Source organism: Nomascus leucogenys, chromosome 6 (assembly GCF_006542625.1).
Source record: "Nomascus leucogenys isolate Asia chromosome 6, Asia_NLE_v1, whole genome shotgun sequence".
NCBI classification, from domain to species: domain Eukaryota; kingdom Metazoa; phylum Chordata; class Mammalia; order Primates; family Hylobatidae; genus Nomascus; species Nomascus leucogenys.
The window spans coordinates 91,458,093-91,481,748 of record NC_044386.1 but is presented as its reverse complement, the minus strand read 5'-3'; the positions used below and the strand labels follow the sequence as shown (position 1 = coordinate 91,481,748).

The 23,656-nt window shown below is 39.6% G+C and overlaps 1 protein-coding gene across 1 annotated transcript; it reads right to left on the bottom strand.

Annotated features, from left to right (window-relative positions):
• Positions 1-1,543: 1,543 nt before the first annotated feature.
• Positions 1,544-23,640, bottom strand: SENP8 (SUMO peptidase family member, NEDD8 specific). The gene is made up of 2 exons (XM_003267172.4): positions 23,577-23,640; positions 1,544-2,926 (listed from the first exon to the last, which is right to left on the bottom strand). Exon 2 carries the CDS (start codon positions 2,888-2,890, stop codon positions 2,252-2,254), a length of 639 nt encoding a protein of 212 aa, XP_003267220.1. The 5' UTR covers positions 2,891-2,926; positions 23,577-23,640; the 3' UTR covers positions 1,544-2,251.
• Positions 23,641-23,656: the final 16 nt, after the last annotated feature.

Here is a 23,656-nt window from a genome sequence, read left to right as displayed (position 1 = left end):
TAATTGCTTAGCCCAGTTTTGAAAAACCTGCTTTCCTTTTGAATATTTTGATTAATTTTGCAGAATAGATCCTTTTGACTCTAAGAGAGAAGGGAACGCAATACCAGCAAAAGATTTTTTCCTATTTTGTGTCATGTAACATGAATGGTATGTGGTCAAGCAGGTGTGTAACTTACTGGGTACTACAGTATCCAATGAAATACAAGTCAGTTCTTAAATTCTCCTGTAATTTATAATGCTAACATTTACAAATGATATACTCAAAATTTCATGGGAGGACACTAATCTGTGGCACAGTCCAATCAGGCTAATGCATTTGGAAAATGCATTATATACATATAGATTTTATATATATATGTATGTCTATACGTGTGTATATATATATTTCTATATATATTTAAAAGACTAGTTTAGTTTAAAAATTTACTTATAAGATGAATCTTAGGGAGTTAGGAAAGATTGCTCTCATATGCTTTAACTCTCAGATGGAAGATACTCTGATATTTGAATAAACATACTTTGCATTGTCAGAAAGATAACTTTTCCCAGAGAGGATTTGACTTTGTCTAGATTAGCTGCCTAAGTCAACAGTCACTGAAATAACATTGTTTTCTTATCTTTATCTACACTTGTGGCCTATCAGTGACCTTTGTCACTTCTCTTGCTGTCCTTCCCTCTGTATTTCACCTCTATGGATGACTGCCAGTTCCTAATCTTTTTCCTAGCCCCATCTTCCATTAGGACTGGTTTTTATCCAAAACGTACCGACTTGAAATGGAAACTTTTTTTGATAGCTTTCTCTTTGACTTTTAGTTTCAGCTCCTGCTCACTCAGGCCTGCTATGTAACCTGTACTTATTTACCCTTACTGTGTTTTCCCTTCTTGGCTAAAAGGAACCAAGTTGCTTTCTCTGTGGTCACTGAGTGGTGAGGTTATTTTGGGCCATGCGGGCTGGGGGCAGGGTTAGGCTGGGGAGGTAGCTGAAATAAGTTTCATGGCTGAAGCTCATCTTTGGTTTTCAAGTCTCATAGGCCTTGCAATCTAATTCTCATTACGAATAGAATTAATGTGTGTACCTAACATGTCATCTGGTTGTTTACTATTTGAAACAACTGAAACACATCAGTGCTTCTGGAGGGATAGTATTTCGTTGTACTCTTGGTTCCACATTTTACAAATTACATTCCCTGCATTTTTAATTAAGTAAAAGGGCTGAGAAAGGTCACTTTTCTTCCTTTATATTTAAAAAACAAACCAACTCTAAGTCTGTTAAGTTTCAGATACAAAAATCATCCTGAAATTACCATGACATAACTAAAAACAATTCTGCCAGAATTAAGGACAGAGAGGAAAACCTGTAAGCATCAGGAAGCACAAATATTTATCTGAAACAACACGTAACCTTGGGAAGGTATCAACTATGAATTTTAGAACCAAAGAACTTTGGATATAAGGAGGAAGTATGTGCATGGCTAATATAGACAAGGCAGAGAAAAGCAGTTATTAATCCAGAGTAGCAAGTCTACCCAATCAGTGAGCAAACTGAGAGGTCCACCAGACATTAATTTTAATGAGGTTACTCAAGATTTCCCCTTTCTTCAAGCATTCCAGGAATGAGATGGAGGAAGATAGGGTAACATCATCTTTATCAAATATTTGCAAACGTTATACAGATAGCTGGAAAAGCCTGTGCATGGTGAATGGAAGAGATATCACACAAAACCGAATAACTGAGTCTCATAATATTTAGGTCTTGAATGAGGTTAGGCCTTGATCTGCTTCCAGCCAGTTGATCTCTTAATTATGTAGGCTGTGCAACAAGTTTTTGGTTCTGTTTTATAGTTTTCTTCCCTGCATTCCTCTAGATTTAATATATTCTTGATTTGTTTTACAGATCACTGCTTTTCCTCCAGAATAAGCCAATGTGGATAAGGGAGACCAAAGGAAATTAATTAAATACCAATAAGAAAAGTCTTACTTAAACCTTGTGTATAATAAATGTTCAAATAAGTTGGTTGTAAGGTTTTGGTGTACAATTTCAAGATATTTTCACAGAACATATTGCTCTCCAGTCAGGGTTAAAGTGAAACATTCCATGGGGATAACACAGAGGATGATATTCTTTCAGGAAAAAGAGTATTAAGCTTTCCTCTACTAGGCATCTTCCCTCAGGCACTGAGATTGCAGCCATCCAACAAATGGGGAAGGGCAGAAAGAGGAGCCTTCAAAAGTCGCAAATATACTTCAATAGCTACTTTTTAGCAAGTGTGGCAATGAGATCTTTCCATTCTCCCCTCTTCTTTGTGATGTATGTAGGGGTGAGTAGCTGTAGCAGTGATTCTGTCTGTTGCCTAAAGAAGTTCTGACACAAGGCCTCAGTGTTACATATCACGTACATCCCACAGTCATAGCTGTTTTGTTGGGCAGGGGCTTTCTCTTCCACAAAGGCCAGTTTGTCTCCTTTTCTGCCTAAGAAAGCCTCCAGTTTCTCTGCTACCTGCTTTGCGTGAACTGAGTTGCTCCTGCTATGAGAATCATAATGAAAAAAGCTATTTTTATCTTGGAGGTAGACCAATAAACTCCAGTGGGTTCCTCCAGCTGCCTGGTTGGAGTTATCATTGATGGCTAAAAATACAACTCTCTTGCGGGGGAGGTCCAGTGGTTCAAGGAACATGGCGATCTCTGCTGGGCTGCTAGTGCACTTGATGAACTGGGTGACTTCAGGGCTGATGAAACTGACATGATCAGAGCAGTCATGAAACTGACTGTTGGCAAAGTACTCAAACGCAAACCCAATAATATGGTCATTGAGCCAGCTTGGCGGATCCAATAGTGAGACATCTGATTGCCGCAGTAGACTGTCCATGTAACTCAAGACTACAGGGTCCATCTTGTACTGATGAGGGCTGCTCAGAAATCCCAGAAGCTGAACAAGAGCCAGAAGAGAATATTACTGTCAATAAATACCTGACTGTAAAATGTGGCTGGAAAATAGTAGTTACTTTTATAGGGTTGTGGTAAAAAAATACACATTTGACCCTTGGACAAGGTGGGTTTGATCTGTGCAGATCTACTCACACATGGATTTTCTTCCGCCTCTGCCACTGCCGAGACAGCAAGACCAATTGCTCCTTTTCCTCCTCCTCTTCAGCCTACTCAACATGATGATGAAGAGGATGAAGACCTTTATGACGATCCATTTCCACTTAATGAATAGTAAATATATTTTCTTTTCTTTATGATTTTCTTAATATTTTCCCCAGCTTACTTTATTGTAAGAATGCAGTATATAATACATTTACAAAACGTGTTAATTGGTTATGTTATTGGTAAGGCTTCTGGTCAAGAGTAGGCTGCTAGTAAAGTTTTTTTTTTTTTTTTTTTTTTTTTTTTTGAGACGGAGTCGCACTCTGTCGCCCAGGTTGGAGTGCAGTGGCACGATCTCAGCTCACTGCAACTTCTGCCTCCTGAGTTGAAGCGATTCTTCTGACTCAGCCTCCCGAGTAGCTGGGATTACAGGCGTGTGCCACCAAGCCCGGCTAATTTTTTTTTTTGTATTTTTAGTAGAAACAGGGCTTCACCATATCAGCCAGGCTGGTCTCGAACTCCTGACCTCGTGATCCGCCCACCTCAGCCTTCCAAAGTGCTGGAATTACAGGTGTGAGCCACTGCACCTGGCATATTTAAGGTTTTAGGGAGTCAAATCCTACACCTAGGCCGGGTGCGGTGGCTCACGCCTGAAATCCCAGCACTTTGGGAGGCCAAGGTGGGCAGATCACTTGAGTTCAGGAGTTTGAGACCAGCCTGGCCAACATGGTGAAACCCCGTCTCTACTAAAAATACAAAAATTAACCGGGCGTGGTGGGGCATGCCTGTAATCCCAGCTACTCGAGAGGCTGAGGTGGGAGAATTGCTTGAACCTGGAAGGCGGAGGTTGCAGTGAGCTGAGATCATGCCACTGTGCTCCAGCCTGGGCAACAGAGCAAGACTTCATCTCAAAAAAAAAAAAAAAAAAAAAAAGTTATACCTAGAATTTTGACTGCATATGGGGTTGGCACTGCTAGCCCGTGTTGTTCAAGGGTCAACTGTAACTATAAGAAATTCTAGCTTATGTGCTACATGTAAACGATTAGTTAGAATGAAAACTGGAAACTTGCCATGTACACAGTAAGCATGAATTTTAAATATCCTCTTGAAGCACACAGATTGATTAAAATTATAGCTAATGTTTTACCAAACACCATACCATTAACTGTATTATTTGGCTCCTTAATGAATAAGTATAATGATAAATTATTTTTATATTAAAGATGAATTCAAAGAATCTAAAGAAAAAAGTTACTAATTTCCAAGGGAAATACTTTCCATTTCAACATTAATTTTCTTTTTCTTTTTTTTTGAGATGGAGTCTCGCACTGTCACCCAGGCTGGAGTGCAGTGGCGTGATCCTGGCTCACTGCAAGCTCCGCCTCCCAGGTTCACGCCATTCTCCTGCCTTAGCCTCCCAAGTAGCTGGGACTACAGGCGCCTGCCACAATGCCCGGCTAATTCTTTGTATTTTTAGTAGAGACGGGGTTTCACTGTGTTAGCCAGGATGGTCTCCATCTCCTGACCTCGTGATCCACCCACCTCGGCCTACCAAAGTGCTGGGATTATAGGCGTGAGCCACTGCGCCTGGCCTCAACATTAATTTTCAAAAGATAAGATAAAATATTGCTTCCTCCTTCCATAATGGAACGTGACAGTGATTATGGCTGTAGTTAAAAGGAATTGTAATTTTAAAAACAGAAAATCATGAGACTAATACGAATGAAACTCATTCCTGATTCTGCCCTGCTATGAGCATGAGTGGTATAACATGTGTTTGCCTGTTTCATAGCTTTAGCCTCAAGGGGTATGATAAAGATGATGTAATGTTTACAATATAAGTTAGAACTTATTTTGACTTCTTTTAAAAGGTAGTATGGGATAAGATTCTGGAAACCTGGGTCTAGTCCTAGTTTTACCACTGATTTGCTGGTATCATCTTGAGCAGTCATTTAAATGACTTTGTCCTTGTTTTTCTAAAAAGGTATACGCCTTTTTTACAGATGGCACATAAAATCATTTAATCATTTTTGTATGCCATCTGTAAAAAAGGCATATACCCACCTGACATACCCTAGAGAGTTGTACAGAAGACCAAATAATTTTACTTGAAAGTACAAAAAGAGTTTAAAAAGTTGTACAATAATATTTATCAATTAGATGACATGAGTAAGATAATCGGAAAATCCAGATAGAGCTCCAAACCAATCAAAGCAAATGAGGTTTGAAAACAAATATCCATTCACATTATCTTGTCTAAATAAAAGAATGACTAACTTAGAGGAGAAGCAAGACAAGTTGTGTGATGAAATTAATATGCTTGTGATCACCCAAAGTGAGACAAGTCTGATGGGTGTAGAATATTTGAGCCTAACAGACTCAACAGAGTTAGCTGTTATGCACTGACCTGGCAGCACGACAATATTTCTGAAAATCACACAGCAATAAACTGTCATATGCAGATTAAGAGTGCAAAACAAAGCATATTATAAGAAAATAGTAATAATGCTGTAAAAGACAAGACTAGAATTATGACATCAATTTAATCAATTCTGACCATTAGACCAGTTATTTTACCACTTGACTACACTATTAAGCAATAATTTTGTGATATAACCATTTTCGTGTAACAAAACGCTGCAAAAACCTGTATGAAAAATCAATACACCCCTCAAGAAAAAAAGCCAAAGTAAATGAAGGGGCATCCAACATGGTTTTATGTAGACACAGTATGTCATAATCTGACTACCTGAGAAACAACATAAGGCTGCTTATGAGAAAAAAGAAAAAATATATAATAAGATGGCATGAATTAGGATCTTCTTAAGAAAAAAAGACTAGTGGAGAGATACAAACTGGAGCCAAGAATAAAGTTAATGAGGCATAGAGCACATTTGTTATGGGTGGGCCACAAATTTGGCTCTAAGCTTTTTGGCATCTGACCAGACAAAGGTAAACATTCACAATGTCCATAAGACAAAAACAAAGCAATTGCTCAGGAGAGGTAAAATAATTCTTTGTATTATGGTCCGATAGTTTTTTCTGAAGAGATTTTCATAAAAGACATGGTGCATCATAACAAATAGTGCCTCACAGTATCCTTACAACAGATGAAACAGATAGGATTGTTTCCTATAATAATCTTTACTATCTAGCCTTATGGCAAATGGGCACAGATCAATCAAACAAAAGCAATTTGACAGAGTTTAGGTAATCAGCTTGTCGATGTGACTTGATGTAAGAGTTTATGAATATAAAGGCAGAATCACTGCTCCCTGGCTACAGCATCTGTCTCCCATGTCTTCAATAAACACTGAATAGTTGTGAGTGCCAGGTCATATAGCTTGGCAAAAACCCGGAGACCTACTCTCTATACTGCCTGCTGAAATCACACCCACTCTTCAACACCAACCCAACTAGGGAAAGGAACCTACAAGAAGACTGCCTCAACAGTCAGTCATCTCTCACCTTGAAGGGAATGTCCACAGGCTGGGCTGAGATTTTCTTCAGAAATAGTTTTTGTGTTTTGTCTGTTTGATTTTTAGAATACCAAGCACACAGACAAAATGTTAATCAAGGCCCTAATTCTGTTTCATACAGCATGACAGCAAGTTTAACTCCAAAAATTCTAATGCAAATAGAACTCAACTAGCCTTTAGCCAAACCCACCCTTTGCCAAAAATAACTCTAAACTTCGTATTTGAAGACTTGAATTTTAGATTCAATTCTGTTACTCATTGGCTGTGTGATCATAAATAAATTACTAAATTTCCTTAACTCTCACTTTCCTTTTCTGTAAAGTGAAAATATTTTCTATTTTTATTTTTTATAGTCCAGAGTTTTTTTTTTTTTAACACCTACTAGCAGCCCAGGCTTCTTTCTATTATTTCTCACAAAATGTGCTTCTCTCAGGCTGGGCATGGTGGCTCACACCTGTAATCCCAGCACTTTGGGAGGCTGAGGTGGGCGGATCACTTGAGGCCAGGAGTTCGAGACCAACTTGACCAACATGGCGAAACCTCGTCTCTACTAAAAATACAAAAATTAGCCAGGCGTGGTGGTGGGTGCCTGTAATCCCAACTACTAGGGAGGCACTCCAGCCTGGGCGACAGAGCGAGACTGTGTCTCAAAAACAAACAAAAAACACACAAAAAAGTGTGCTTCTCTGGGTGGAGCAGGCTGGTGCTTCAGGTGAACCCAGGCACCTTTCTCTTTGGCTTCCTTCTTTTTCTGATCATTTTCCTTCACGATTTTAGGAAGCTATCTCTGTTCTCAGAGTGCTTAATGCGCTCAATATGCACATTAATTCTCTTGGCAAGAATCTTGCCCTTGTTTGTTTACAACAATGTCAACATCATACTGGGTATCACTGTAAACTCTTCCAGTTTTGCCATGGTTAACACTTCTGGGGCGTTCCTTTTTGAACAGTATCCATTCCCTTGATGTCTACGATATCATATTTCTTATAGATTTGCATATACGTGGCCAAAGGAACAACTCCATGTTTTTTCCAAGGCCTAGAGAACATATATTGGATGTCTCTCCTCTTTCCCTTTGTGTTAGTCATTTTGGCGAATTACTGGAAGATGGCATTTTGGGCCAAAAGGCAGTATTTTTATTTTTATGTTAAAGACAGGGTTGCGCTCTGTTGCTCAGGCTGGAGCACAGTGGCGCAGTCATAGCTCGGGGCAGCCTCAAACTCCTAGGTTCAAGCGAGTTTCCTGCTTATGCCTCCAGAGTAGCTAGGACTGCAGGTGCATATCACCATGCCTGGCTAATTTTTAAATTTTTATAGAGACAGGGTCTCACTTTGTTGCCCAGGCTGGTTTCAAACTCCTGAGCTCAAGTGATCCTCCTGCCTCTGCCCCACAAAATGCTGGGATTACAGGTGTGAGCCACCGCGCCCAGCTTAAAGTGAGAATAAGAATACATGACCTTTATCTTGTGGTATTTGTCAATATAAAGAAACATACATAACTAGGATTTTAAAATACAACATAAGGCTAAGGCAGGCAAACTGCCTGAGCTTAGGAGTTCAAGACCAGCCCGGGCAACATGGTGAAACCCTGTCCCTACTAAAATACAAAAAATTAGCCGGGCACGGTGGGTGCCTGTAGTCCCAGCTACTAGGGAGACTGAGGCACAAGAACGGCTTGAACCCAGGAGGCAGAGGTTGCAGTGAGCCTAGATAGCGCCACTGCACTCCAGCCTGGGTGACAGAGCGAGACTCCATCCAAAAAAACAAATAAACAAAAAAAGACAAAGTGTTTCTAGGTATCTATTATGGCATCAGGAAATTTATAACCCAATGACTGATAACTGTAATGTATTTCATTTAACAAATGTTTACTTAGTGTTCTCCTCTGTGTCGGGGGTGGCAATATAGAATGAGAATGAAATAGTTTCTACCCTTTCTGAGCTTAAACCTATTTTGTTATAATGAACACATACTGCATATACAATTCTTTTAGTCAAATACCTACTGAGCACCTAATATTAGGTGCTACAGGAGATACAAAGATGTATAAAGTGGCTTGTAGTCAATGAGATAAGAAATCCATAAGAGGCACAAACAGAATGTATGGGAATTCACAAGACAGAATAATCATTCCTGGCTAACAGGATGAAAAGGAATGAGTGCTCAGATCAGAAATGGCTTTGAGGAAAGTGGCATAAAAGTGGGCTCTTGAAGGGCAAGTGGAGTTGGATGCATGTGGAAGACAGAGAGGCAAAGAAAGTGCTTTCAAATGTGGAGAGAATCCTGAATAGTCTAGCGTGGCTAGAATGAAGTGGGAGTCGTAGGGGTGCAGGCAAATATTAGAGGATTCTTAGAAGCTAAGTGGTGACAGACTGAATTCCAGTGAAGGAGTTGGAAATTTATACTGGAGGAAGTGGGAGCCATTAATGGCCAGGTCAATGCTTTGGGAAGATAATAATTCAGCTGTAATATATAGAACTAATTGGTAGGGGGAAAATTGAAAGCAGAGATCAATTAGATATTTTTTTCTTTTTTTTTTGAGGTGAGTCTCACTCTGTCGCCCAGGCTGGGGTGCAGTGGCACGATCTTGGCTCACTGCAACCTCTGCCTCCCAGGTTCAAGCGATTCTCCTGTCTCAGCCTCCCAAGTAGCTGGGATTACAGGTGCCCGGCACCATGCCTGGCTAATTTTTGTATTTTTAGTAGAGACAGGGTTTCACCATGTTGGCCAGGCTGGTCTCGAATTCCTGACCTCAGGTGATCCGCCCGCCTTGGCCTCCCAAAGTGCTGGGATTACAGGCATGAGCCACTGTGCCCAGCCCAATTAGATTTTTATTGCAAGTAAAGGTAAGGAGGTAATGACCTAAAGCAGGAGAAATGATAGTAGGAATGTGGAGGAATAGATATTGTAGACAGAGAATCAATAACCCTCAGTAAGTGATCAGAGGAGGGTAGATAAAAAAGAATTATGAGGCCGGGAGGCAGAGGTTGCAATGCGCCGAGACCGCGCCACTGCCCTCCAGCCTGGGGGATAGAGTGACACTCTGTTTCAAAAAAAACAAAAAAAAGAATTATGAAATGGTCTGAAGGTTTCAGTTGGGGTGAGTGATCGGATGATAATAACATTATCAACAGGGTGGGAGAAAAGGAGACGGAAGGGGACCTAGCAAAAAACCAAGAGCCATCTATAATCATTTAGGAATATTTCTTTTCTATGTAGTGAGCACTGTGCCTGGCATATCTGAAGTGCAATAAATGTTTGCCAGATGAATGAAATATTTTTAAAGGGAAGTCAGAAAATCTAGATTATGGGAAAAAAAGAAATAAGGCCACTTAAGATTTCTGTATTCTTTGTAACATCCTTATTCTTTGGTTTTATGCTTTGCCTGTTATCCTTTATTGTTCTGTTGTTAATAGTAAATTCGTTCAGAGTTAAAAGATCTGTGTACTTGGTCTTGGTGGATGGTAAGAAAGACTAGGGGAAGGGCAAGAAAGGTGAATCAACTGGGGAGCCAATGACCTCCTTATAGTTCTATTTGTGAAATCTTACCAAACATACAGTTCTATGTTTTGGGGCTAGGAAGTCTTGGGTCTAGGCTCTGACTTTGCCACTTGCTATTTAAGTGATCATGGGCAAGTTATTCATCCTCTTTCTGGGCCTCATTTTCCTCATCTGTAAGATGAGGTAGTAATAACATAATCACAGGTTACACGAATTAAAAACATGAGTGAAAACACTCAGCACCTTGTCTGATCTACAGTAGGCTCTCAGAAAAAATTAGTTTCCTTCCCTGCTCCCTATATTTGAGGTGGCAATAATGGACCCCAAAGATTTCTTGAAAATAAAGCACTTGTCTCTTTATATAAAGCCACAAAGTTATCAAAGATGGAACTAGCCATGGCATGACTCTGCTCTTGTGCTTTATCTTTGGCATAAGGAGAGAGAATGCTAAGTCCAAGGAAAACTGTTCTCTCAATCTGAGTGAAGCAATGATGTTAACGTGTTGTCAGTATACACAAACCCTGTCATTACAGGGGTTAGTTTAGTGTATCTTCCAAATTCTGTAACTAAATGAAGCTAATATTGAATTCATAAGTGTAGAACACTTCCTTAACTAAGGTTTAATTTTAATAGAAGGAGATTACTTCTTCATATTAATCCTAAAATCCTTAAGATGCATACTACTTGAATTTGTTATAAAAAGCAAATTAATTAAATAAAAAGTAATAAAAACCAACTTGAAGGGAGAATTCACAATTCAATAGGAGCCATTCTGATGGCCTGCTGATACAAGGGAAGAAGCTGCTGGTTCGGTAGAAAAAATATTAGTTTGGGAGTCAGACCTGGGATTCAGTTGAGATCTACAATTAACCAGTTGTTTGACTCTGGAAAAGTCACTTAACCTATGGATTTCAGCTTCATCATCTGTAAACTGAGTGGTCCGGACCAGGTAAACAGTGGTTCTAGCCAGGGAAGTGTATTAGAATCTTCTATGAGATTAAAAAAAATTATTTTAAGAGATGAGGTCTTGCTGTGTCGCCCATGCTGGAGTGCAGTGGTGTGATTATAGCTCACTGCATCCTTGAACTCTTGGGCTCAAGACCATCCTTCTGCCTCAGCCTCTTGAGTAGCTGGGACTATAGGTGTGCACCACCATGCCCACCTATCTGTGGGGATTTTAAAGAGCATACACCTGGGGTAGGATCTGGGCGTCTGCATTTTTAAGATATTTCCAAGTTATTCTGATGTCTAAGTTTCCACTAGCTCTTTTCTAAGTTTCCACTAGCTCTATATTCTATGATTCTAAGCTGTCATCTCTGCCAATTTTTAAATTCTGTCATCCTGTTTATAAAAATCTTGCCGGGTGCAGTGGCTCATGCCTGTAATCCCAGCACTTTGGGAGGCCGAGGCAGGCGGATCACCTGAGGTCGGGAGTTGGAGACCGGCCTGACCAACATGGAGAAACCCTGTCTCTATTAAAAATACAAAATTAGCTGGGCATGGTGGCGCATGCCTGTAATCGCAGCTACTGGGGAAGCTGAGGCAGGAGAATTGCTTGAACCTGGGAGGTGGAGGTTGCGGTGAGCCGAGATCACGCCATTGCACTCCAGCCTGGGGAACAAGAGCGAAACTCCATCTAAAAAAAAAAAAAAAAAAAAAAAAAAAATTCCTAAAAAATTCTGGTTTTCTAGTCCAAAGGTCAGCAAATTACAGCTTGCAGGCCAACTCTGGCCCACTGCCTGTTTCTGTAAATAAAGTTTTATTGGACAAAGTCATGTTCACTTGTTCACATACTGTTTATGGCTACTTTTGAGCTCTAAGGACAGAGTAGTCTGCAAAGTCTAAAATATTTACTATTTGGCCTTTTAGAGAAAAAGTTTGCCAATCCGTATTCTAGATCACTGTTATGTAATCTGTAAATTTCCAGGTTGAATTAATTTTAAGAACTTTTACAGTTCTAATAAAGCACTGGGGATATTTATTAAACTATCTTAAAGGCAGTTTCCAGACAGATTAACTTTTTTTTTTCTTTTGAGACGGCGTTTCGCTCTTTTTGCCCAGGCTAGAGTGAAATGGTGTGATCTCAGCTCACTGCAACCTCTGCCTCCCAGGTTCAAGCAATTCTCCTGCCTCAGCCTCCTCAGTAGCTGGGATTACAGGTGCCCACCACCATGCTTGGCTAATTTTTTGTATTTTTTTTTTAGTAGAGACGGGGTTTCACCATGTTGGCCAGGCTGGTCTCGAACTCCTGACCTCAGGTGATCCACCATCTCGGCCTCCCAAAATGCTGGGATTACAAGTGTGAGCTATGGCGCTTGGCCAGATTAACTTTTAACTGGAGGTGTTCCTGCTGTTTCAGTCTGGATTTTTTTTTTTTTTTCTTTTTTTGAAACTGGGTCTCACTCTCTGTCACCCAGGCTGGAGTGCAGTGGTGCAATCATGGCCACTGCAGCCTCGACCTCCTGGCTCAAGTGATCCTCCTGCCTTAGCCTCCTAAGTAGCTGGGACCACAGGTGCCTGCCACCACGCCTTGCTAATTAAAAAAAAAAAATGTGGCCGGACACAGTGACTCACGCCTGTAATCCCAGCACTTTGGGAGGCCGAGGTGGCCAGATCACCTGAGGTCAGGAGTTCGACACCAGCCTGACCAACATGGAGAAACCCAGTCTCTACTAAAAAAAAAAAAAAATACAAAATTAGCCGGGCGTGGTGGTGCATGCCTGTAATCCCAGCTACTCTGGAGGCTGAGGCAGGAGAATCGCTTGAACCCAGGAGGCGGAGGCTGCGGTGAGCCAAGATGGCACCATTGCACTCCAGCCTGGGCAACAACAGCGAAACTGTCTCAAAAAAAAAAAAAAAAATTTGTAGAGATGAGGTCTCATTATGCTGCCCAGACAGTCTTGAACTCCTGGGCTCCAGTGATCCTCCTGTCTAGCCCTCCCAATGTGCTGGGATGATAGGCATGAGCTACCTCACCCGGACTCAATCTGGATTTTTAATGAATGGAAATGCTTAAAAATACTAATTTACAATGGATATTAACGATAATTGTCTATTTTATAGATGTGTAAGTATTTATTTTATGGGATTAAAATATGTATTAGAGTCTTAAATTAACAAGGATTTTATATGGCATACAGCAATTCTCAAAACTTCAGGGAAAATAAGCCTGTTGGCTATTGACTTAAGTAGTACTCCAGATAAATCTGTTTTACTGAAAACATTCTATTCCAGAATTGTGACCTTTACTCATTTTTTTCTAATTATTCAGTAAGCGTTCCTTAAAAAAATAAAAAGAGAGAAACAGCCTCATTCAGGTATGTTTTTTAAAAACATTACAAAGTAAATGCAGATTATAAAAGTCAGTTGTTTCTAAATGCAATTGCCTTCCTCACTCCCTTTGGCTATGATTTCAAGATTTTAAGTTGTACCAAACTACAAATGCTCGGAGATGCATCTATGCTTCTCTAAATGGATACATGCCCATGTGCCAGCAGATAGCAACAAAGAAAGTCCAAGAAACAAACACAAGTTAATCACAGGGCATCTTCCTAGAGCTTTAATTTGACCAACTTTAGGGGAAAGAGCTAAACAACTTAATCATTGACTTAAAACATTTAAATCAGCAACTAAAAATATTTTAATTATTAACATAAACTTGGGCATAAAATGCAAAATCAGCATGAAATTTAAAAATAAAATATGAGGGTCTCATAGAACTTTTGCAACTGTGGCAGGCAATTTTCTGTGTTTCATTCCGTCTCCTCTGTTGGCTTGGATACTTCAGGGGAACAGTCTAATAATTACTCATAGCTGATGTGTTTATGACATAAACCTCAAATTCTTAGGAACCAGATTCCCTAATAATAAAGGAATGAGCACAAGCTTATGCTTTAGCAGCTTAAATGTGTACAGGAGAGAAACATTTATTAAAGCAAATTTATTCATCTGGTTAAAATATATTTATTGGTGTCTTATGTGTCCCAATTTTGCCTGCCATAATCAGACTGAAAATTGAACCTAGTTACTATATAATGGATTACAGACATCATCCAAGAGTTAGTTTTTTTCTTTCTCTCTCTCTCCTCTCTCTCTGTTTTTTCTTCTTCCCCTCCCCTCCCCTCCCCCTCTCCCCTTTCCCTCTTTCTTTGAAAACGTCTCACTCTGTTGCCCAGGATGGAGTGCAGTGGCGCAATCATAGCTCACTGCAGCCTTTAACCGATGGGCTCAAGTGGCCTTCCAAGTAGCTATATGCACTATCGGTGCATACCACCATGTCTGGCTAATTAATTTTTTTTTTTTTTATAGAGGCAGAGTCTCACTATGTTGCCCAGGCGCATCCTAGAGTTTTCTATTGTCTTCACACCTCACATCCAATTGACAACAAGTCCTGTTGATTCTATAGCCTAAATGTTCTAAATCTGTCCAATACTTTCCATCTTCACTACTATCCCCTTAGTCAAATCTATCACCATTTCTTTCTTGACTTAGCCTAACAGGTCTCCTATTTCCACTACGGACCCTGCCAATAAATTCTCCATCAAAATTGTTTAAAAATTTAAATTAGGTCAGGTCTGTTCCCTGCTTAGCAGTCTCTAGTAGCTCACTATCATACTCAGAAAAAAATGAAAATTCCCTACCCTAGTTTACAAAACCCTACATGAAAATATGGCTTCAGCTATTTCTCCAACCTTATCTCCTATTATTTCCCTGCTTGCCCACTAAGCGCCAGCCACAAAGACTTTCTTTTTATTCCTCAAATACACCAAGCTTTATCCCTCCTGAGGGTGGTCCTAGCTGTGCCTGGACCATCTAGTAGTTAGCTCCTTCTGTTGGATAGATCTTAGTTTAAATGCCACTAAGTCACAGAGGTCTCAGGGCAGCCAAAACAAAGAGGTTACCAGTTACTATCACTCTAATTTCAATTCCTTGAATAGCACTGATGACTATGTGATAGTTTTTAAATTTATTTATTGGTTCATATTCTTTTTTCCTCCCCCTGCCTCTTCTCTTTCCCTCTCCAAAACAAGAATGTAAGCTCTATGAAAATAAGACGACAAGGGGCCTTGTCTGCCTTGTTTGCCATTTTAACTCCAGGACCTAAAACAGTGCTTACCAGGCAGGTACTCAATAAATAATTGTAGAATAAATGAATAAATAATTGAGTATACAGGTCAACATAATATAAATCAAGTTTGGCAGAGAAATGTTTACATTTACAGAGTCTGGAAAGTGAAAGCGCCTTTACTATCACTTCTAATCTAATTTCCTACTCCATGCAAGAATTCTTCATTTTTGCTCTCAGACAGAAAGGTGCAGAACCTTGAATTAAAACTAGGGGTGTGGTATTGGAGCAGAAACAGATAAATCAATAGAACAAAAAAAATGTAGATTAGAAATTTTAAATATGATGGAGTCTTTACAAATCAATGACAGAGTCTGTTCTTGTAGTGTAGTAGTAATCATGTTTGTCTGACAAATCAGCAGGAGAAATTATGGATTATTCCAGTGTTTTCAGCGTGTTCGCGTGTTCCACTGAACATTATGTTTCTATAGCAGTGCTGTCCAATAGCACTTCTTGTGACGGAAATTTTCCTTTTTTATTTTTTGAGATGGAGTCTTACTCCATCGCCTAGGCTGGAGTGTAGTGGCGCCATCTCAGCTCACTGCAACCTCTGCTGCCTGGGTTCAAGCGATTCTCCTGCTTCAGTCTCCTGAGTACAGGAGTCTGCCACTGCGCCCGGCTGATTTTTGTAGTTTTTTAGTAGAGACAGGGTTTCACCAGCTTGGCCACGCTGGTCTTGAATTCTTGACCTCGTGATCCACCCGCCTCAGCCTCTCAGTGTGCTGGGATTACAGGCATGAGCCACTGTGCCTGGTCCGGAAATTTTCCTTTATCTGCAAAATGTTCAATACAGTAGCCACTGGCCCCTTGTGGCTATTGAGTTCTTGAAATATGGTCAATGTGACTGAAGAACTGAGTAATTTTAATTAACTAAAATTTAAATAGCCACATGTGGCTAGTGCTAGTATACTGGACAGCTCAGTTCCACAGGCTTTCATAGGTATTTCCTGAAATACCTATGAAGTGAGATTACATGATTTAAAAAAATTGCTCACACCTGTAATCCCAACACTTTGGGAGGCTGAGGCAGGCAGATCACCTGGGGTCAGGAGCTCGAGACCAGCCTGGCCAATATGGCAAAACCCCATCTCTACTGAAAATACAAAAACAAGTTGGGCGTGGTGGTGTGTGCTTGTAATCTCAGTTACTTGGGAGGTTGAGGCAGGAGAATCGCTTGAACCTGGGAGGCAGAGGTTGCAGTGAGCCAAGATCACCTCACTGCACTACAGCCTGGGTGAGAGTGAGACTCCATCTCACAAAAATAAATAAATAAATAAGAAAAAAGATTACATGGTCAATTAAATTAGGAAATGCTAACTCCTAATGCACACACACACACACTAGAAGCTAACTAGAGTCTGGCGATAAAAAATTTTAACTTTTTTTGGTATGATCTTTTCCCAAACTTATTTGCCCATGAAATCCTCTTTCTTTTTTTGGAGGAATATCTATCAGTACTTTATTATCTGTATATTGAAGTATGGAATATGCTTGCTGGATTTTTTAATAAGTAGCATTGGCACAACTTGTTAATTATTTGATTAAAAAAATAAAGAGTTTTACTTCATACTTTACATCAAATTATATTTTAGATAGAATATAAATTTAAATGTTAAAAAGTTAAAAAAATTATTAGAAAATATTAGTTAATACACTTACATGACTGGTCAATAAACACATGAAAAGACACTGGACATCAGAGTAGTAATCAAATAAATGCAAGTTAAAATAAAATTTCATTTTTTTACCTGTCAAGTTAGCAAAGATGAAGAAAACTAATAATAACTAGCATTGCTGAGAGATTATGGGAAATGTGTAAATGATGCCTCATTTTGATAGGAGTGTCATACATATAAGCTTTTTCAAGGGTAACTTGCCATTATATTGGAATTCTTAAGAAATTTATATATGTAGGTATTATACTTTCAGAAATTTATCTTAAGGGAAACATTAACAATGTGTGCAAAAATTCAACAAGATAGTCACCATGGCAGTATCTGTAACAGAAAAACTGGAAATAATCTGGAGTTCCAAAAAGGACTGGTAAATTAAATAACAGGGTTTCCACACAACAGAATAGTTTTCAGCCATTAAATATAATATTGTCAATACAAATTTATTAACATAAAAATGTTCATAATATGCTCTGACATAAACATCTGTATATGATAAAAATATACACAAAAAATAAGAATGATATCCATCAAGTGCAAATATCATTTTAAGAAATAGGATTAATATTTTTTTGCTTTTTTCCTTCTACCTTTTGATATTGTGCTTTAATTTTTCCTCTTTTAATAATGAACACATAATTAGTAAATACAGTGATTTCCATATTGAAGAGGAAGAAAAGATATACCAGTTCCCACTCTTACAATGACATAAAATATTTCCATTTTTTCAACTTCTGAGTCTTACTTCTGTCCTCTGGATAAAACAGGTAAGTCTAATCTTTTTTCCATAAATGTTCAAACACAAATATTTAAAAATAATTTGATGTTTACTAAAATTAGAAGATTATGTCCAACTTCTGATGTCTGATTCAACTTGCACTTTCACAAAAATAATTACATCCAAGACCAAATATGCTTTTTATGGCAAAAATATTTTCAGGAAGGAAGTTCATGGCTTTTTTTGGGGGTTTCAATTTCCCCCCAATTAAACATTTCCTTTTAAAACTAAGCCTAAGCCATCTGGAGATCTGTATAATGTGGCATGTAAGAATGACCATCAAGATTTATTATATAACCCTCTTGAGTACACAGGTTAGATTTTACTCAACCTTCTAACTTCAGTGCCTGACAAACTAGAGTTTTAATAAATAAATATTTTTCCTGAGTGAGCAAAATACAGAAGTGAAACATATCTTGAAAAACTCAGGAAAACACAACACTGTTATAAATGTAAGAAATATTCTCAATTTTATAAATGAACTATGAATTTAAACAACATTCCTGTAACATCAATATTTCACAGAGGAATTCAGCTCTCAAAGTACAAAACCTACTTGGTGTGATGATGATGCTTGGTAACTCTATTGCTGTAAATTCCACTTTATTCTGTCTGGGGCCAAGGAGATAAAACAGGTGACTTTTTAGGATTTCATCTAACACCAAGGCTCTCCATTTATTGCTCTGTAACTAGGCATAGCTATCAATGGCTAAGATGTCATTGACCATGAAAATAATTTTATTCCTGGTCTACCATTTCTACCTCAAGAGTTCCATTTGTAGGCTGGGTGCAGTGGCTCATGCCTGTAATCTCAGCACTTTGGGAGGCCAAGGTGGGTGGATCACCTGAGGTCGGGAGTTCTAGATCAGCCTGACCAACGTGGAGAAACCCCATCTCTACTAAAAATACAAAATTAGCCAGGCGTGGTAATATACAACTGTAATCCTAGCTACTAGGAAGGCTGAGGCAGGAGAATCACTTGAACCCAGGAGGTGGCGGTTGTGGTGAGCCAAGAGCACGCCACTGCACTCCAGCCTGGGGAACAAGAGCAAAACTCCATCACACACACAAAAAAGTTCCATTTGTAATTGTGTCACAGTTTTTGTCCTCAATATAAACCTGGTGTACACCAAGTTTTTCTTGTGGTGACTTTGCTTCAAATTTTCTGAGAAATGACTTGACACAATTGCAAACTTTGAAATGACTAGGAGTGAGGGTCAGGTGTGGAGAGGCCATTAGAATTAATAAGATGTCTGTGTAAGATAATATTTTATAAAGGTGTAGACAGAACTTTATTTTAGTACATGTGGTAACAAAGTCTGATAAGGAGTGGTTAAGCTAAAGCCATGATTTACCTCATTTCATAGATAATCACTGTGGTCAGCACATGGCAGCTCTATGCAAACACACTATTTGAAAGAACATAAAAAAGCTATGATCTTTTAATCTCATTTGTTCTGAGGATTTCAAATCCTGGCAAGTTATTTTTTTCATAGATAGTTAAGAGGTAAATTGTCATTAGAAATTGCTCATTAGTGGGTTTCAAAAATGTGCCTTGCACATAGTGGAGGTTCAATAAACATCTAATGAATGAATGAGTAATGAATCACACGACTTTTGAGAGTTTTATTCATTGGCCATCAGGGAAAGTAAGCCTAAGGTTTTCAAACAATAATACAGATGCCCAAAATAGTAACTATAGTTGGGACAAACTTTTTGGGATCAAGACAATGATCCAGTGCTTTTATAAGTTGATTGTGGAGTAAGCCACTTAATTGGGAGCCAGAGAAAGGAACTTTCAGAAATTTTCTATAATAAAAATTATTTAAAAAGCCTCATAAAAGTATTATTTCTGATTTCAGATAGACCCACTCCTCCTCCTCCCACAAAAGGTGTCAGATAGCTGAACCTCAAGTTCTGCATAAACTTGATTTTTCATATCACCACCCAAATGGCCTCCAATTATTTGATGGACAGAAAGTCACTATAAGCTAGTCATGTTGAAGAAGGTGGTAATGGTGGCCTCTCTGAGAACCTAGTTCTGGAAGTTAATTTTATAGGACTCATTTGGATCAGTAATACCTAAACCCCAAATTCAATTTTTTAGAAAACATTTAAAAAGTATGTACTTTGGGTACTAGCTGGATTTGAGCAGTAAGTTTTTATAGTCTGGTATTGATCAGTTTCAAAGGAGATGGGTTGCCTGGGCCTTGAGGACTTTCCATTCTTTTGCTAATGTGTTTAAACTAAACTTCTTTCCCATCCAAGAAGTTTAAGGAATTGGCAAAAAGAGAGGAGTTCTGACTTTAAAAGTCAGAAATGTAGGACTCACAGGTATAGATGGAATTTGACTGAGGAAGGCCTTGGCAAGATCTGTGAACTTATACTTAGGGTAAGGCCATTGCTTTATTAGAAGTACTAACAATATCATTTATAATACAAAAGACTGGGCTGGCCTCTTGACCACATAAAGTTAACTGACTCCCACACTGGGGTATATATTCCTGTTGAAAGGTATGCCATTTATTCCAATGTATGTTACTCTGGTCAATGTATGTTAGACTGGTCAGCACATTGTGGAAATAAAGGAATTTAGCAGACTCTAGAGATCACCTCAAGATTTTTTTTTGAGACAGGCGCTCTGTCACTCAGGCTGGAGTGCAGTGGCATGAACACTGCAACCTCGACCTCCTGGGCTCATGTAATTCTCCTGCTTCAGTCTCCCGTGTAGATGGGACCACAGGCAGGCACCATTATGTCTGGCTAATTTTCTTTTTTTTTTTTGGAGAGACAGGGTCTCACTATGTTGCCCAGGCTGGTCTTGAACTCCTGGGCTCAAGTGATCCTCCTGCCTTAGCCTCCCCAAGTGCTGGGATTACAGGCCTGAGCCACTGCACCTGGCCCAAGATTCCGTTTTTGAAAAATTAATTAACTTATTAGTCCAGTCTCTTCATTCCTATCTTCTCTTTTGATAATCTAACCTGCACATTATTCTAGATTTTCAAACAGAACTCTAATCACATTATTCTACTCCAAAAATTTTAACAACCCTCCATTGTCTACCAAAGTAACTACAAATTACAGCCTAGCATTCAATGATTTCCACAAAAATAGCCCCAATCTACCTTTCCTGATTTATTTTCTGGTATTGCTCTCACAGACATATACATCCACAAGCTCAGTCCCTCTGCAGGCCCTGGTTATTGGGAAACAGTGGGATAGTACTGGTTGCTGCTCCAGAGGTAAAGGAGACACAGAAGAAAACAGCCAGCTTCTCATCCCAGCAGAGGCTGGGAAGTGAACACTGCTTCATCATTTTTCTGAAACACAGATTTGATGTCATGCTCTTGCTTAAAACCATTATACTGAGATATTTTTAAACTTAGGATCCATAGACCAGGATGTGGCTAGAATATCAGGGTTCCGTGAACTTAGACTGGGAAAACAATTGCATCTTTGTTTTCAATAATCAGTAGGTGAAATTTAGCATTTCTTCAGTAAGTGTGGACCATAAACTACAGTATTAGCACTCTGTTTTACCAGTAGAAATCTGATATTTTAACATCACATTAAAGTTGCTGCAGCGCATTTCAAAATATAATTTATAGTCATCACTACTTAGAAATTACATAATTAGACCTGCTGCCGGATTTTATTTAATGCATAAAGTGCATATATATCACACATTTGTTTTAATATTTTAAAAACTTAACAAAATTAGTTTCCTTTATATTACTATGTATTCTATTTTATACATTCAAGAACATTTTTTTGAGACTGAGTCTATAAGCTGGGCTGCCAACGAGGTCCACTGGGTAAAAGAGATTAAGAACCTTTTTTGTACTTATTACTTCTAGTAATATAATCTAAACTCTTCACCATGGAATTCAAGCCTCCTCATAATCTGTTCACACCCACTTTATCATCTTCATCTCTGTCCCACCTCTACTCTCCATACTATGCTCTAGCCATACTAGACAACAATAACTCGTTCTTATCTGGGTCTGATAGACAGGTTTTTGGATTAACCCTAGTTAATAGATAGCAGCCATACACTGTCTTGGTCTTTACCTCATACAGCTTCCCTGCCTGCCAAGTGAATTCTTTGTTTAAAGGCCTGCTTTCCCTAATACGGTAATTTTCGATCCTAATTGAGCTGTATTTTAAATATCTTTATATCTCATTACTAACTTAAATGATAAATAACAGAAAAAGATTCTAAATTAGCAAGGCACTGTATGTAGTAATCTCTATGAGAGTGGATGTTGGTCTTTGCATCTCATAAATTGGCTTAGCTCTGGATGTTGGTCTCTGCATCTCATAAATTGGCTTAGCTCTGATCATTCTGGGGACAGAAGTGGGGATGGCCTTTGAGCTGTAAGGCTGGAGACAACAGCTGACCAATCCTGGACGGAAGGGAAAGGGAGAGCAAAGAGACAAGTAACTAAGTTGGACCTGATAAACAGTGAGGAATGAACAGTGCTGAAGAGAAACGCAAGAGTGGCTCCTTCTCCCATTTCCCAGACCAGTTATTCCAAACATAACGCCGCTCAAGTTTCTCATTCCATCTCCAAGCCTCTCTGTAGTTAAATGACCTCCATTTTTTTTTTTTTTTTTTTTTGGGACGGAGTCTCGCTCTGTCACCCAGGCTGGAGTGCAGTGGCACGATCTTGGCTCACTGCAAGCTCCACCTTCCGGGTTCATGCCATTCTCCTGCCTCAGCCTCCCGAGTAGCTGGGACTACAGGCGCCCGCTACCACGCCCGGCTAATTTTTTGTATATTTAGTAGAGACGGGGTTTCACCATGTTGGCCTGGATGGTCTCGATCTCTTGATCTCGTGATCCACCCGCCTCGGCCTCCCAAAGTGCTGGGATTACAAGCGTGAGCCACTGCGCCCGGCTAAATGACCTCCATCTCAATGTTACAGAGCCAACTCTCTCAACTTCCTTCACTCTAGTTTAGTGGGTCTCAATCTTTAGCATTAGTCACCTGTGGAGCTTTAAAAAACAGTAATGACACCTGGCACAACCCAGAATTTAATTGGTCTAGAGTGGGGCAACAGTATTGGTTTTATTTAACAAAAAGTTTCCCAGGTGATTTAAATGCACATACAAGGTTGCGTTCCACTAGTGATCTTGATCTTATAAATTAGCCTCCCTCACCCTCGAAGAGGCCACTTCTCAGTTTCATGGTACACTTTTGAGTCTTCTACCTAAACAGAAAACATTCCTGAGGGCCATATTCTCGTTCCTCATTTCTCACTTTATAACGATGCTTCTTTAAAGGGAAGTCTACACCAGTACGGTTTCCATCAGGTTTATTTTTACTTCTTTTTTGACTCTTTCAGACCACCACCGTCACATGCTTTTGCGCCCGTTATTCTCTCTGCTTTTACCTCCTTTCTTATTTATTTGACCAGGTACTGGATTACTAGTCTTTTAACACAGTCCTCTAAAAGTGACCCAAAAGTCACCCTGGAAAGGGCTTCCTCACGTTCCCCTCCCACACAGCCTGGGACCCCTCTTCTGTGCGCAGACAGCATCCCGCGCATTTTTCTCTATTGTCACTTTATTGTACTACCACTGCGGATTCTCTCACGGTCTCCTATATAAAAGCACTTCAAAAAGCTGAGACTATTTCATTCGCCTCTGACATTCTGGAACCCAAGGCATGAAACCACTCAGTGAAAAAGTCTGAGGAATGAATGGAAACGAAGACTTGGAAACGGGAGGTCGGGGCGGGGACAATGGAGGGGGCAGTGGGTGGAGAGAGCGTGCGTGTTTGAAAAGGGGCGGGGGCTATGACCGGCGGCGCTGAGAATCCAGGTCCAGAATCGGGAGGGAGCACGGATATGCCAGAATCTGAGTGGGTGGGAGAGCGATCCACTGCCGGGACAAACTGAGACAAACCGAAGTGGGGAGGAGGCTTCTTACCTGCCTCGGGCCTCACCACCCCAACCAGCCTTCAGGCACCTCTGTATTGGCCGGAAAGCGACAGCTACGGTCGCAAACTC